This window comes from Paroedura picta, chromosome 5 (assembly GCF_049243985.1).
Source record: "Paroedura picta isolate Pp20150507F chromosome 5, Ppicta_v3.0, whole genome shotgun sequence".
Taxonomy (NCBI): domain Eukaryota; kingdom Metazoa; phylum Chordata; class Lepidosauria; order Squamata; family Gekkonidae; genus Paroedura; species Paroedura picta.
In genome coordinates, this window is record NC_135373.1 from 45,917,209 (window position 1) to 45,934,106 (window position 16,898).

The 16,898-nt window shown below is 46.3% G+C and overlaps 1 protein-coding gene across 1 annotated transcript in view; it reads left to right on the plus strand.

Annotated features, from left to right (window-relative positions):
* Positions 1-1,924: 1,924 nt before the first annotated feature.
* The window catches only part of SELENON (selenoprotein N), a 32,183-nt gene continuing 17,209 nt past the window's right edge, over positions 1,925-16,898 (plus strand). Inside the window, exons 1-6 of the mRNA XM_077337653.1 lie at positions 1,925-2,191; positions 8,118-8,235; positions 10,919-11,052; positions 12,075-12,287; positions 13,537-13,661; positions 15,483-15,620. Coding sequence (XP_077193768.1) covers positions 2,021-2,191; positions 8,118-8,235; positions 10,919-11,052; positions 12,075-12,287; positions 13,537-13,661; positions 15,483-15,620 — 899 coding nt within the window. The 5' untranslated portion in view covers positions 1,925-2,020. The remainder of the gene's footprint in view (positions 2,192-8,117; positions 8,236-10,918; positions 11,053-12,074; positions 12,288-13,536; positions 13,662-15,482; positions 15,621-16,898) is intronic.

The window sequence follows — 16,898 nt, forward strand, 5'->3', positions numbered from 1 at the left end:
TTGGTTAAACATTTATCAGGTGATATGACCCTAGATGGTCATGTCAACCCCACCCCCAAAATGGCCAATGATGGTCCTGGAGGGGGTGGGAAGAGGAGGGGCTCAAGTAGGCTTGTACAAAGCTATGCTTCCCAACTATATTCTGCACAATGGTGCCACTTCTGGGGTTTCTCAAAGCCTGAAGAATGTTTCGGGGGTTTCTGAATGGTCAAAAAGTTGAGAAAGGCTGCTATACAGAATCCACTTCAAAAAGGAGAAAAATCTTAACCTAGTATAGAACCCGGAACCAGATTTCTCACAATGCTTTTTTTAATGGGCTTAAATTCTTCCTCAGACTCTGAGACGCTTCTCTTTCCACTCTCAGATGTTGATCCTTTTGTCTCCTACACAGTGTCCCTCTTTGCTTTAGCAGCCAAGAGAATATGAGCTGGAGCCGCATCTAAAGAAGGCAAGGCTTTTATTTGATTTTTACTTTCCAGTTAGACTGTCTTAATGTGTTAGACTGTTTCTAATGTTTCAGACTCTTTGAATGTTGATTTTTGTAATTATTCTATGTATATGTGTCAGATAGCAATGGCCTTCGACAATAAACTTCATTGTAATTATTGAGTAAAGAAGGAAACTTTCATCTATCCTGAGCTTTTTTCCCGTCAATGTAATTGGGTGCCCTCAAATTCTAGCATTAAGGGAGGAGAAAAGGCTCCCTGTTTCTACTTTTTCCACTCCATGCATAATTTTAGAAACCTCTTAGGTTTTTATAATCCTTTCTTTTAGGCATCTTTTTTCTAGACTGAAAAGGTCCAGGCTCTCCAGCTTTCCTCACAGAAAAGGACAGTGCTCCAACCCTTTAATCATCTTAGTTGCCCTTGGCTGTCCTTTGCCACACGGTTACCCACTCACCCAATTAAAAGGGAACCTCTTGTAGTTCCCAATCCTTGGCTTCCTCCATCCTGAATCCTTTTATATCACCTGAAGACTTGGCGACTGCTTCGCCCCGGCCCCATTCAAATCTTTTATGAATTAATTAAATGGCACTGGTCCCAATACTGAACCTTGAAGGACCCCACTGCTCTCTTTCCTCCTTTGCAAGAACTGTCCGTTTATTCCTACTCTCTGCTTCCCGCTATTAGACCAACTTCTAATCCATGACAGGGACCAGGCCTCTTACCCTGGAGACCACAGGAATGCCAGTCCCCAAGTGGCATCTGGGATCCCTTGGTTTTACAGCTCAAATTATGGCAGAGATCAGCTCCCCTGGAGAAAATCGTTGCTTTGGAGGATAGACTCCATAGCATTATACTTCACTGAGGTCCCAGCCCCAAATCCCACCCACTCCCAGCTCCAAGACCCCAGAGCTGGGAACCATAACTACATCAAGATGAAATCTGCAGAAAATGCAAGGTTAGAGGTTCAAGCATGATTGCAGTAAGCAATCAGCCACCTTAATGTAGTTGATTTGCCCAATGCATTCATTTTTAAAGAATCTCCAAAAAATAAACCATAGGGGGGGGGGGGCTGTGGTTCTCCAGAGGTCAATGGACAACATCTTCTAGCATCAGGCAGGGGCTCATGGTAATTGTAGTCCACGAACATCTGAAGAACCACAGATTGATCTGCTTACATCAATACCGGTAATTTCAATGGATGGAGACCGTTTTAGGATTGCCCTGCAACGGCGGCCCTCCCGAGCAGAGTCCCGCCCTTCCAAATTCGTGGCTTGACCTCGGCATAACGCTGTGCTCAGGGAGTAGGAAATCGGCGCGCCAAAAGCCCTCGCTGCATCTTGGCGCTTCTTCCCCGGGCCCGCTGGAGACTGCTTTTACTTGGGACGCCTTGCAGGGGCTCCCTCTGAGAAAGCGTGCGGACGAGGGAGGCGGGGAGGCAGGCCGGCCTTCCTTCCTTCCTTCCTCCCTCCCTCTCTCGGCCCAGCCCAGCGGCGTTGCCCGCCCCTCTGGCTCCTCCCCGGCCGCCTGGGCTAGGGCGAGAGACAGTGCGCGGCCTGCCGGCCGAGGCAGGGGTGATGAGTAGGCCGCCCGAGGCCCCGCGGCAGGCCCATGGAGCCGAGCGGGAAGGCGGCGGCGGCGGCGGCGGCGGCCGATCTCACCTTCCCCGCCTGGGCCTGGCCTTGGCCCTGCTGGCCGCGCTGCTGGCCGCCAAGTATTACCGGGACTCCGAGGCAGCCCGGCGGCAGGTACCGACGCGGGGGCGCTGGGCTTGGTTGGGGCGCAGCAGCGCTGCTGGTCCTCTGGGGCTGGGGGGGGGGGAGGTTGTGGGCCTGGAATTGGAGTAAATTGGGGGGAGGGCATTGGAAACTGGAGAGCATAATGGCCTTAGGGGGTTGGGGAAGTTAGTGAGGCCGGAAGGGCATTGAGGAACGAAGGGATTAAGGGGGGGGGGCAGAAGTTGGAGGTAAAAGGGGGAGGACTGGAGATGTTCCTGGGGGTTACAGTCTGTTTCAAGGCGGTAAAGCTGGAAGTGGGTTTGGATTTTTTTTTTTAAAGGTAATTTGTGAGTTGGGCCGCTTAATGGGAGTTAATGGAGCAGGCTTTCTTTGTTTTGGGGAGAAGTTGGCAGGCAGTTGTGGGGAGGCACAGTCTCTTTAAATTCTCTCCCACAGAATCTTTATTGTTTGCAAGGCTGAAATATAGTTGGTGTGGGGTTTAGTGGTTTGTGGCAAATTGCAAGAAGTCGGTTTGAGGGTAATGGGACTGGGGCAGATTTGGTGGTCTCACTTGAGGAGGAGCTACTTAGTGAGGGTTTTTAGCAGTAGCATGGTACTTGTGGGAAAAGTTAAGAAGAACTGGGACAGAGATAAACAGTTTCCCTATGAAGAAAAACTAAAGGGCTGCCCCCCCCCCCCGACCTTAGGAAAAAAAAACCTGGTGAAGGAAAATTGCAGACCCCCCCCCCTCCAATGTAACAAGTAGTTTGACCCTGACATGAGGTGGGTTAGTGGTGGGTGTGGGTTTTCACGGATGCTGGCTGATTCTGTAGCCTTGAGACCAACCCAGAAGAGAGACCGGTGATGTTACAGCAGAGGAGTGCTGAGCAAATGTTCCCCATCCTTTGTTGGGGAAGTGTTGTTATTTGTTGGCTAATGAAAAGCAACTCAGTTCTTGGTGGTTTTGTTGTTAGATTTCTTTTTTTGTATGGCTAGCAAATTGCTCTGCTTTTTTTTTAAAAAGCCACTTGCTGACAGGGGGAATGCTCTTCTGCTTGGAAAGAGGAGAATGAGTCAGATACATATCTAAGGTGATACTGGACTCAAACATAACTAGATTCAGGTAGGTGTGTTGGTCTGAAGCAATAGAACAAAGTTTGAGTCCAGTGCCCCCTTTAAGACCAATGAAGTTTACTCCTGGGTATAAGCTTTCATGTATATGCACGTCATGGTTTGAAGTATGCATGCACACAAAAGCTTATATCCAGAATTCAACTGTGTTGGTTTTTAAGTGCTGCTGGATTTAAAGTGTGTTCATATTCAAGTGTTATGCTGCAGATCAAACGTCTCCTGTCTGAAACTATCTGTCCACCACAGTCACTGCCCACTATGGACCTAAACTGGTTGTAACCACCTTGCCTGTCTCTATGGGCACTCAGGATTTGTAGTACTCTGAAGGGAAGAGTGGTAGGAATCCCCTAGTGGAGGATTCCCAGTACCTTATCAAACTCTACCTCCCAAAATGCTTTGTCTGGAAGCCATGACAGTGACACAAGTATAAAGCCAGTGGAGATGTAGATGGGCAACTTGCCCTTTAAGAAGCAGCACTCTATGAGCAAGAAACATAAAGCTTTCGAAGAAGTACTGCATTTCCTCACCCTCTTCCCAATGGTTGATAATACAGCCTGTGAGAAAGGAGGGGTGTTCTTTGAGCCTCCGCTGGTCTCCCGCCTTCTCTTCATACCACAGTGGCTTGCAGGGCTCCATACCCCTCTTTAAGTTGCCTTACTAGGAACAAGAATGATGCAGTACCGGAGGACCACCCCTATTATACTGGCTCAGTGATAATCATCCCCTCCTGTCTGTGATTGGAGGAAAGGGAAACCAAACTGGACCTAAGAGTGACAGATGCAGTCTGGACTGTAGGGCTGGATCCACATTAGAGTGCATCTGATGCAGATCTGGTACCTCAGAATGTCAAAGATCACATTGTACATACAGGCTGTCAAGGGATGATCTGTTGGTGCAGCCCCAACATTTGGGGTTCCTGACCGTGAAGAAGACAGCAGAGCTCTTAAGACCCAACCAAAGGATCTTCCAAAATTCTGGTTAGATGACCAAAGGAAAACCTGTTAAAGATGTTGTAATAAAAGCTTAGTCTCGTATGAAAACCGTGACATAAGCTGAGAGAGATGCATTAGAATGCTGGCAGGTTCTGAGTTCTGGTAGTGGTGATTCCTTCTGTGGGTATTGGCAGGATTCTGCAAGAATGCCTCAAGTGAGGTGGTCTGCACATCTAAGCACATAGTTCTTTCTCTGTTTGGACAAGAGGGGTGTGTGATTTCTGCCCAGGCCCCCTTCTCACTGCAAACCACACTTGACTTGGTATGCAGTTCCTGTGGGTCTGTTGACACTCTCTCCCTGAACAACATTTCAGGGGCTCAGTGGGCTACAGCAAGCATTGGGGAAGCAAGGAAAGTCTTGCTTTGTGCAACCTTGGGTGACTAGTAGCACTCCAGTACCCACCAGTGAGGAGAACGCTATACTGACAGGAGTTTAACTCCGTAACTTGCTCAATGCAGAAACTTGGTTGTGTCAATATGCTCTCCTTTGCATGCTGGCCACACTAAACTTTTGTAATTGGTATAGTTTTTTGGGGGGGATGTTGTTTCTACGTGACGATAAATTCAGGATTTGTTACTAAGGGATTGACTCACAGTGGTTTTGCGTAGTGCAAGTTCTTGGCTCTGAGTATCTAGTGGAGCAAAGTCTCTGACTCCTTAGCTTCTGCCTCCTCGGAATCCGGTCTTCAGGACTGTTGCCAGCTCTTTCTCTGCCTGGTGCTGTCTTGGATCTGCCCTACAAGTCACTTGGGTGCTCTTTCTGCCTGTAATTGACAAGAGCAAAGCCTTTCTGGCAGCCTTAAGCATCCTCTTAGGCTAGCAGGCGGCAGTTAGAAAATAAATGGGGCTGGGGGGGGACGGGGACTATTAGTGGCACCCAGAACTGCTGCAGTTGGGGTCACAGAGGGACATAACTTCATTCTCTTTCCTTGGGTCTTTGAACTGGGTGGCGGGTGATGCTCTCCTGCTGTTTGTGAGCGATGGCAGAGTACAAAAAGTGACCCTGGGCCAGGAAGCTGTCTTCCAGCCTGCTAGCATAGTAGCAAACTCAGTGGAGCCCATTCCCTTCTCTTTTTGCCCTAATCGTAGGAATGCAGGTGATCACTCTAGAAGTCTCAGAAGGGACTGAATAGAATAAGGATTTTTGAGCCTCCCAACGGCTGTGAGTTTAAATCCACAGTTTAAATCCAACAACACCAAGCTTGGAAGGATGTAAGCCATTCTTTCTCAATTTCTTTTGCTGTTGAGAAACCCCTGGAACATTCTTCAGGCTTTGAGAAACCCCAGAAGTGGTGTGATCATGCAGAATATGGTTGGGGAAGCAGAGCTGCATACATGCCCACATGGGGCCCTTCCACTTCCCACCCCCACCAAGCCCATCACTGACCATTTTGGAAGGTGGGGAGTCGACACAACCCTATATGGTTATATCACCCAATAAATGTTCAACACATTTTAAATATATATAAAAAATTAACTCCCACCCAGGGCTGCCAAGAAACCCCAGGGCTTCACGAAATCCTGATTGAGAAAGCTGCATGTAGCAGTGGACACAGTTCAATGAGTACTTGAGCCTGATGGAAATGGAAAGAGGTTGGAGCAACCACATTTCACTCACTGATGGGCTGAGGAAGACAGGAGTCTGTAGGTGTTGATGGGTATTGTGCCACAAACATTCCTGGGTGAATTCTGTCCAATCTGCTCAGGGCTGGAGTTGGCCACATCAGGCTTTTGAGAGTTTTGGAGATTTTTTTTTTTTTTTTGCTATTCTTTCTACCTCCTTACAGCTACCATCCTTTCCATTTACTTCTGTCATTCTTCTGGCTCTTCCCAAAACATTGGTTGAAAAGACCAAATTTCAGATGGCTCAAGTGGAATGCCCATAATTTTTCAGTTTCAAGAATTCACTATACAGAAATTCAGTGTTCTTGGTGTGGTCGCTGAAAATGTTTGGTATGGATGATATACTGATTATTTTTGCATTGGTGGTACCTTCCATACCTATAAACATCTCAGAGGGTGAAAAATGAGTTGGAACAAACCTAAAATGTTTTAGGAAGAAACCCCCCAGTGGCCTTCCAACCCAACCCAGATATGTTAATTATTGTGAACCACATCCCACCTGAAAAGTCTTGTTCCTGACCTTCAGTGAAATGAGGGAAACCATGCTTGGATTGTATAGGTATCCTTCTCAGTGCATTGCATTCCCATGAGCTGTACTGGACCTTCTTCTATGTGGTTCTCTTTTATTGGTGTACATAATGCACCACCTGAGACAGCAACCACTGCTCTTAAGAATTGGTTGGTTGACTTGTTTATCGTGTCTTTATCCCACCCTTCCCCCCAACAGGCTCAGAGCAATGTATGTGGTTCTCCCATCCCCATTTTCAGTTAATTTCCTTCTCTTTTCTTCCACTAAATACGGATGAGACTTCCTATTTAGACTTCATTGTTTCTTCACCATCCCTTTGACAGCTTGTTTGGTTTCACTTCTGTGGATTCAGACAACTGGGTTTTATTGTAATTGCCACCAAGAATTCAGTGCCATCTGGTAATTGTCACTATGTCTTTCCCAGTGGTGTTTCTAGGCTGTCTGAACCTGTCAGAATTTTCTCTTCTGCAGCATGAGTGTAGGCTTAATTGGAGCTTGGGTAAGCTCAACAGTGAGAGTTGTATATGACCATGACCTTCATGATTCATGTTCTGGGTTGGTTACGTAAGTTATGCTATGGGAGCACAATAATTTTCCATGGTTCAGTAGCCAGCCTTCAGCCAGCCGTCTGCAATTCTGCAAACTATTCACAATCCTGGTGTGAAGAAATGCATTCTTTCGTTGGAAGTTTGAAATGAGCTAGACAGTGGGAGACAGAGACAAGGTCTCGGAACTTGAAAGGGAAACTGGGAGTCCTGACCCTCATAGCAGGCAATTCCTTGCAGAGGTCATGTGGTGTCAGTGGTTAACTGAGAGAGAAAGAAAAGCCTCTCCAGATGTTGCAGGTAAGAGTGGAACTTGGTTTGCAGGGCGGAGCAGGCCCATTCCACCACACCTGGATAATTTGAGGAGAGATTTTGTGACATATCCTGGATCTCTGGATGTGATTCACATGGCCACAATACTATTTGAAAAATAAATTTGATGTAAGTAACACACATGAGCAAGTATCCGCTCAGCCGGTGCAATGAGTCCCAACACACAATCCACCTGGCTGCGCAGCCAAATGGTCATAGAATGGCTCTGCAGAGAGAGCCAAATGGGATTATTAAGTGTCATGATGTTATCACATTCACATTGTGGCCACTGATTAGCCAGGATCATGAGAGGAAGAAGCACTGCTGAATAAAGCAGAAAAATGAAACACATGCCAAGAGGGATACAGTCAGAAGGGATACATTTTGGAGGGAGCATCCTGAGTTTTCTCAACATCCTCTCTGACCTTGGAGGGGTGTGGCTCAATGGTAGGGCATGTGTTTTGCATGCTGAACGTCCCAGGTTCCATTCCTAGCATCTCTGGTTAAAGGATCTTTGGTAACATGAATTGGAAAAGCTCTTTTTCAGCTCTGGACTTGGTCCACACTAGTCAAAAAAATAGTAAAAAATAAACAATATCAACCACTAGAATAAGGCAAGTTCATGCAGTGTGTATACATCCTTTCTGTCTTCTGTGTGTGTTTGATGAAGTAGTTTCTTGCTTGCAGATGTGCACACCATACAATGATAGCTTTCCAGGTGCTTTTAGTAGAGTGCGTGTTCTTTGAACCTTCCTTGTTTAGAATGTGGCTTATTTCCATTAACTTTCACTTCCAAATGGCTTGTTGGTCTTTTTCCTAATCAGGAGATGGCTCTGAAGTCTCTGGGGAATGAAGGTCTCTTTCTCTTTTCCTCCCTGGATACTAACAACGATTTGTACATCAGTCCCGAAGAGTTCAAGCCAATTGCAGAGAAACTCACAGGTAGGCATTTAACACATTGAAAGCACAAAGATCGAATCGATATTCCTTGAAAGGCAGCTTCTTGAACCTAACTGTCAGATCAGAGCTCGTCTAGTCCTGATGTAATTATTGCCTGTATATTTGGCTTGGACTTTTATTCACTTGGGGAATGTTCTTAATAAAGAAAGGAAGGGGATGTTGCTGATCCTAGCTCTTTCTGTCTCAGGAAACTCTTGCCATTCCAAAATCTGAAACTGCCCTCATTCCACATTTATTATCACTGTTTTCCTGGATGTGACAGTAGTAAAGCAGTGGTAAAATTCCCACCAGAACGTAAGAGCCCTTGTTGGATTAGACCAGTGAATCCCAAAGTGGGCACTACCGCCCCCTGGTGGGTGCTGCAGCGATCCAGGGGGGTGGCGATGGGCTACAGGCACATTTGGAGGCGATGAATAACTATTAAAATAAAAAAAATTAATTTCCAGGGCGCTGAGTAATATTTTTTCTGGAAAGGGGGTGGTAGGCCAGATAAGTTTGGGAACCACTGGATTAGACCAAAGGTCTGCTTAGACCAGCATCCTGCTTCTCACTGTGGCCAATCACATGCCTTGGGGAAACACACAGTAATATGAGTTGTAAATGATCATGCCAAGTTATTGGGTTGGATGCGCAACTTTAAGCATGGGGAATGGTTGGTTCTCAAGCTGGCTGGGACAACTCCAAGCATACTACCTTATCTATCTACTAGACCTCTGAGAAGATGCAGTTTTCCTGCCTCTGATTTATCCTCCCAACAACCCAAGGTGAGGTAATTAACACTGAGAAAATTCTAAAGCCTTCCAGTTAGTTTTGTAGCTGAGTATGGGCCTGAACCTGATCCCTTTGGTCCTCGTGGACTTTTCTAACTCCTCCCTTGTATGAACTCTTGCTGTTAATTAAATAGATGAGGTTTGTGGGCTTTTCCACACACGACATTTTACTTGCACACAGGGGAGAGGAGAACATTCAGTTGTCTATCCCACACATTTGCTCATGTGCCCATGTTGGAATATGCAAGATCTGTAGTGTGCACGATTCAAAAACATGTGAAGACTATCCTACAGGTGGCATTGGGGGAGATGTGTATTTAGCATAGTTAGAATAAGAACTTCCTGATATTTTTCAAATACTCCCCAGCGTCCTGATTGGCTCAGTAGGGAAACTTCCTGCTCCTTTGAGCACACTTTCTCTCTGCTCACCTCCAGAATAGACTGAATGAATCCCAAACAACAGTTAGTTTGCTATCTCTCCTCTTTTTTTTCCAGCATTGTTTCTCTGTGCATTTGATGGCTGGCTCTTTCAGCCCAGAAGGCCATCCTCCGCCAAGGGGTCCAGAGCCCCCTTGGCAAAGGTGGCCATGTCTGTGTAATGTCACAATTAGACTGTTGGGCTAGGTAAACCAAGGGAGACCCAGATTCAAATCCTTGCTTGTTATGAATTTGGGTGCCCTCAGGCTAGCCATACCCTCTTAGCTTAATCTACTTTTCAAGGCTTTTACGAGGGAGGGAAGAACCTTGCATATGGCTCTGAACTCCTGGGAGGATACTCGGGATAAAAACATCACAAAGCACTCCCCCCTTAAGCAGCTGAATGAAGGGAAGTCTGGTTCCTGAGGCTGAAATGCCTAGCCAGCATCCCTCCCTGCTCAGAACCCTGCTTGCCTGTTAAGAGCATGGGCTTTCATGGGAAGGGGGGCACACAAGAGGGGGGGTGGAAGAAGAATCAGGAGGGGTTGGATGGAGGCTATAGACTCCTGGCTGGCCATTTGTACCGTGCCCATCTTCCCACAGAATGGGCCATGGCAGCACAGTAGTATGATTCACAAGAACACCAGATTCACATGTACTGTTGCACAGTCACAGGGAAAACACATCCCAAAAAATTAAGCTTTGATGAAGGAATGGCAGAAGCCTGTAAGCATTAGTCTGCTGCTGCCCTCTGGAGTTTGGAGGTAGAGCTACACAGGGGGATATCAGAGTTGTTTTTATTTTATTTTTAAACTGAGCTAGCATGGTGTAGTGGTTAAGAGCGGTAGCCTGGAGAACTGGGTTTGATTCCCCACTCCTCCACATGCAGCCAGCTGGGTGACTATGGGCCAGTCACAGTTCTCTTAGGGCTGTTCTCACACAGCAGTTCTGTCAAAGCTCTCTCAGCCCCACCAAAGCTCTCTCAGCCCCACAGGGTGTCTGTTGTGGGGAGAGGAAGAGAAAGCTGCTTTGAGACTCCTTCAGGTAGTGAAAAGCGGGGTATAAAAACTCAGCTCTTCTCCATTTTTGTTGAAGAGATTGGGGAAGCCTGATTCTCAGCTTGCTCCTGGCTGCTTTCTCATGACACACAGGGGTCCTGTGGGCTGTCACAAGCTGGCTATGCCAAGAGACAGTGGCTCCCAGATTTTCCTAGTCTGTGTTCAGACTGTGCCTTATTAGTATGTGAACAGTCCCATAAAGCAGATTTTCCGAGAGCTCAGACTCCCTATGTTTGGGGAGAGTAATGAAGTGTGTTACCTGCATGCGACAAGCTGAAATGGCTCAGGGGAAATTGCAGACTCCTGCAGTGCTGAATTGATGCCTGGAAGGCTGTGGATGGGGTAACAGACCGAACAGGTGAAACGCGATCCTTTGCAACTGAGTCTGGGGTAATGTTCTGTGACTGTTGCTCTGTTCAGGCATCGCTCCTGTCTCTGCCCTTGAGGAAGAAGAGGAGGTGTTGAATCCCAATGGAGAGGCACTCTCTCTCGTTGCAAAATTCCAGCCTCTGTTAATGGAAACCATGACCAAGAGCAAGGACGGTTTCCTTGGAGTGAGTATTGCATTTAAGAGGGTTACTAATTCTAGCTTGAGGGTTAATCCACTAAAGTACCAGTTGACTAATCTGAGGATCATTTTTATCAGTGGTCGTGTGAATTCATGGGCAAGGTTGGTTGTTCTTTATTTGGTTCATCTCTATTACTGGAATAGGAAAGGGGACAAGAAGAAACATGCAGTTCTTCTACCACTGGCTTGATCCAGATGTGATACCAAAACTCTAACTAATTAACTTTTGGGGTCTGAATTGGTGATCCATCCTTGGGTGTTGCCAAACAAACCAGAGTGAGAAACCAGGGCTTGTGCTGATTGTGAGACTGCTGTGGTGTTGGACTTGAAAATTCTCCCTTAACAGTTGTTGCTCAATCTACGGAGTTCCCAGCACTGCGGAAACAGGAGTATGGAGAAACGGGACATACAGTCTTGTTGTCAAAGTTTAGACGGCAGTTAGTTTGTATGGAAGCTCTCCCCTTGATTTGGGCTCTGGATTATGTATAACGACAAACCATCATGGTTAAGGTTGACCTGAGCCAGTTAGCTTTTGTTTATTGAACAACAAGTTTGATGTAGGTTTAATGTTACCTGTGCTCTGTATTTTGTAATTGGAAATAATCAAGTTTGGCAATATGCAGTTATTAACTATAATCAGGCTTTTTAAGGTAGCTGTTTAACTGCAAATTCTTTTGTTCAGTTGATCCTTCTGAACTTAATAGCGATTGAGCATGTTGCCCACAAGATTTTTTTTATGTCATTTTGGGGGAAGGATAGCAGAGATATACAGACCTTGAAAATGACCGTGTGAATCAGCACCCTGGATCCCAGATTCAGGACATGGGCTTTGGGGGAGCCTCACACTGAATAATGAGCACTGATGTTATGAGTAGAGCAGCCATCTCTTCCTGGGAAGCTGCTCCCATTGTCCAGTCACCCACTGAACTGCACCGCAGGCCTTCAAGCCAGCTGAATCAAAGCCAGTTTCTCAGGGGATTTTCCTAATGAACATTCCTGTGTCTGCAGATTTCACACGATGCCCTTTCTGGGCTTCGCAACTGGACGGCTCCAGCTTCCCCCATGAGCACGATGCTTGCCCAGCAATTCAAGGCCTTCTTGCCATCAAAGAATAAACTAGAACTGGGTGATCCTTGGTGGATAGTTCCCAGCGAATTAAACATCTTCACCGGATACCTTCCCAATAATCGTTTTTACCCTCCAGCTCCTAAGGGTAAAGAGGTAAAGCTTTTGGTTTATTGTTAAGCAACAAGCAGTTCTATTATTTTAATGTGTTTTAGCCTGCTTTTCTCCCTGACGGGGCTGATTTATTTATCGAATGGTGTATATAGTGTAGCCAGGAGACCTCAGGATTGTCTGGCAGCCAGACAAAGGATGTTCAGAGGTGGTTTGCTATTTCCTGCCTCCACAGGTTGACCCCTAGTGTGTCTTGGAGCAGGGGTAGTCAACCTGTGGTCCTCCAGATGTCCATGGGCTACAATTCTCATGAGCCCCAGCTAGTGTTTGCAAACGCTGGCAGGGGCTCATGGGAATTGTAGTCCATGGACATCTGGAGGACCACAGGTTGACTACCCCTGTCTTGGAGGACTTACCACCCAAATCCTTGGAGGTCTCTCATCCAGATACTAGCCAGGGTCAGCCCTGCTTTAGCTGCCATGCTCTGATGGGATCAAACTTCCCTGGGCTACCCAGTTCAGAGCCCTGGTGAGGCTCCAAAGTGACAAAAAATTATAAGCAGAATATGAAAACAAGCAAACATGAGAAAGCAAGCTCAGACATCCTGGGCTGAGGTTCACAGGCCAACCCAGCTTGCCAAGGCCATGAGCAAAGAGCCCTTTAGCTCATGTCCGAACCATTCCCAAACTAGCATTGAGAGAGAGAAAATGTTGCAAACTGGCAGCTATCTTCCCCACTCCTGCTACAAGTCAGGAATAGTTACAACAATTTTTTAAAGGTGGGTCAATATGGGTATTCCTAGTCTGAGGCATTAGTTGGGGTGTCTGGTAAGCGACACACTTGAGTAGCACCTGATTCTGTTATTCAGAAATTTCAGTTTAGATGGAAGGGGGCTTTATTAAATCCTGGGCCTTGAATAGTTGGTTTATAGTTTTGAGGGCAGGAAAAAGAGTACCTGTTTGGCATCTGATATTTTGAGTCCAGTGCTCTCTAAATTGGAGTCTGAGAGAAATATTGCGAATCAATGCTGCCGGAGAGAAAAGCACAGTGGGAAATGAGCTGATCAATTTCTAAGCCTTGGCTGGAAATATTGGCTTATGGTGTCTCAGAGTCCCGATTACTGTAAGGAATATTTAAGACAACCAAGGGTATAAATTATTGAAAGCGGCCAAGAAAACAGTAGAGACGACCTCTCTTTTAATCAGATCCAGGATGCTAATTATCGAACGCAGCCTTGGCAGGGAATAGATTCCAGCTCTTACCTCCATCGACTGCCATGAGCTCTTTTCCACAGGTCATCATCCACAAGCTCTTGAGTATGTTCCACCCGCGACCATTCGTGAAAACCCGCTTTGCTCCTCAGGGGACAGTCGCTTGCATTCAGGCAGTGGCCGAGTTCTACTACAAGATAGCCTTCAGGTAAATCCCTGTGCTGGTGGGGAGAGTGGCCAGTGACATGAAGTGCTACCAATCCGTTTCTTTTCAAAAGCTTTCACTTGTCTCTAGAATTTACTTGGCAGTGTTGTCTAAATCCATAATCAGAGAAAAGCAACAAAATCCCCCACCCTATTTCATTCTTTTGCCACCATGCTATACAATTCTGGGAGAACCAGGTATTCACTTGGTCAGAGAAACTCAGTGGGTGATCGAGCCACTCTCTCTGTCTAACCTGCCTTACGAGGTGGTTGTGAGGATAGAACAGAAGGGCAGAAGCATGTTGCAAGCCACTTTGGGTTCCTGTTGGGGAGAACAGTGGTATCAAAATAAATGACACAACCAGGGACCCATTCTGTACTGTCATTTCAGTGCCAAAGGACTTCAGACACCCTGGCTTTCAGGGAAATACGCACCCAAATAGTTTGAATTTTGCACTTCCTCCAAGAGGGCAGGAGTGCAGGGAGAATTCCTGACTTTCCTCTAGGTTATGTCCATTTGTGTATGAAGGGGGCAGAAGTGGCAGACACTGTTCTTTCACATTGTGACAGGCTGTAATGGAAGAGTTGGTACTGCAGACAGCTGAGTACAAGGCTTGAAGGGCTCTGTAGTTCATAACCTGAACTAAGAAGCCAGAAGGCACCCAACAAAACACAGGACGGTGACTGGCCCAAGGTCACCCAACTGGCTACGTGTGGGTGGGGGAATCAAACCCAGTTCGCCCAATTACAAGCCGCCACTCTAAACCCCTACATCATGCTGCCTTAACAAGCAGTTAGTTAAAAATATGTGACAGGAGCATTTGCTGTCATGTAATAATTGAGCAGCAGCCTTGTTGGGTGCATTCTCCATCCTGCCTTTGATCCTCTAAAAATAAACCGCAGCCCAACCTCATTTCTGCATTATCGTCATGGTGAGATTGGATGGGTCAGCCATGCCATTGCATTGACAAGGGCTAAAGCTTCCTGTCCTCGTGGGTTGCTTGGATCAGGGGTCCAGGGCCCCTGGATGCTGAAACGGGTGGTCCTCCCAGGATCCAATGCAGTGGTGCTTCAGCAATGACCAGTCATTCCTGAGTGTTTCCCAAATTAGTCTGTTGCAGTGAAAATAAATAGAAGCCCAGGGTCACCTTAAAAAAAAACATAGTGTGTATGCTTCTGTAAGTCAAAGGATCTCTGACTCAGGCAAACATAAGCTGGAATTAATTTTATTTGCCTTCTCAGATGCCACTGCCCTTCTGGTAGCATCTCAGTTGGTCTTGAGGCCACTGTGAAGGTTCTGCCTTCCTTAAGGACATTCTAGGCATAAAGCTCCTCTCCCGTCCACTCGTCATGTGCTAGTCAAATGGTGGGGCAGAGCATTGTCATAGTGACACCTTTCAAACATAGGGACAATGGCATACAGATGGTTCCAACTTTTTATTTTGATTAGTTTCCTGCAAGTACAGTTTATAGCCTGCTTCCAGATGGTGCTCCAGGTCATGAGACCACCTGTGGAGGAAACAGCTCCATTGGCACACACTCAGAATCCTTGTGGAATGGACAATACAGAGTGCTAAATTCTCCCTTGCAGCACAAACCAGCAGGGTTTCAAAGCAATGGAGTGTTGGTAGAAACAGAGTACCTGGGATATTAGAACATGGTCCAGCATAAAATCCTTGAACAGTGATGTCCCACCCAGGCCAGTCTTCCATGTTCAAAGATAACAAAACACTAATTACAACCATTGACCACATGTTGAAGTAATGCACTCGGCTCCAGTGCCCTTGTTTGAAAGAACTTTGAATGATTCTTGTCTCTTGCTCAGGATCCACGCTGAATTCCAGCTCAATGAGCCTCCAGATTTTCCCTTCTGGTTTTCTCCTGCCCAGTTCACTGGCTATATCGTCCTCTCCAAAGACTCCTCCCATGTTCGGGAATTCAAGATGGCTGTTCCTAACAACAGGTAAGGGGGTGCTTACCTTATTTGTTTTTTTCTGGATATCACATTTTTTTGAGGGTACCAAAAATGGGTTGTGAAAATCCTTGAAACGTTCAGTATTTACTGAGAATACGGAAAGCTGGCATTTGCAGGTACCCATGGTCGTCCCCCCCCCCCGCTTTTCTGTGTCTCCCAGGACTTGGTACTGTCTTACTTAGGCTGACTGAAAAAAGATGTTGAGTTTCAAGTGTTTTAAACGTTCTTTATAGGAGTTGGTTGGTGTCAGGTTCATGGGGGGAATTCTTGCATTTTTTATTGAGTTGTTAGCATTTTTATGTAGATTGTATTTTATATAGGTTCCGATTGTAGGTTTTTATGCATGTGCAGACTCTCATGCTGCAGAGGTTCATATTATGTTTTATTTATATCCTGCTACTCTCGAGAGACATGTGGCAGCTTACAACTATAAAATCACATAATCCAATAAAACCTCTATAAACCCCCCGACAACCCCACAAGATTGGCAGCCAAATACCCCTACCTTCCCAGCAGACCTATCTAGGGGTGAGGAGGGGCCATGTTGATTATGTACGTTCAAGTTCTCTCATCGTATATTGGTTAGGCTTAGCAACGGGGTTCCTATGGAGGAGATTCTGAGGTTTTACATTTTTCACAGAGGTCCAATTGACTTGAAATTCAGGGATTATTTAATGGACAAGCACCAGCAGCTGCTGTGAAATTTGGTTTCAGTACCTTCAAAAACAGAGCCTCTTGTAGCACAGAGTGGTAAGGCAGCAGACATGCAGTCTGAAGCTCTGCCCATGAGGCTGGGTGTTCAATCCCAGCAGCTGCATCAAGGTTGATTCAGCCTTCCATCCTTCCGAGGTCGGAAAAATGATTACCCAGCTTGCTGGGGGGTAAAACGGTAATGACTAGGGAAGGCACTAGCAAACCACCCTTTATTGAGTCTGCCAAGAAAACGCTAGAGGGCATCACCCCAAGGGTCAGACATAACCCAGTGCTTGCACCGGGGATACCTTTACCTTTACCTTCAAAAACACTCCCACTGCCTGGAAAGATTCCCCATATGGAATAATGGGGCTGAAAAATGTCAGGAACCTGAAAAGAAAAACCTGGATCCAAATAGCATGCCAATTTTTGGAAATTAAGAATACTGATTTGTGTGTGTGTTCCAGTATATCTTGATCTGAAAAATACAGCTGTTATTTTTGCTGCGTGCCCTGGGCCAGAATCGGCCAGAGAAAGTCTCCATTTAACCAGTATATGCAAACATGATAGATT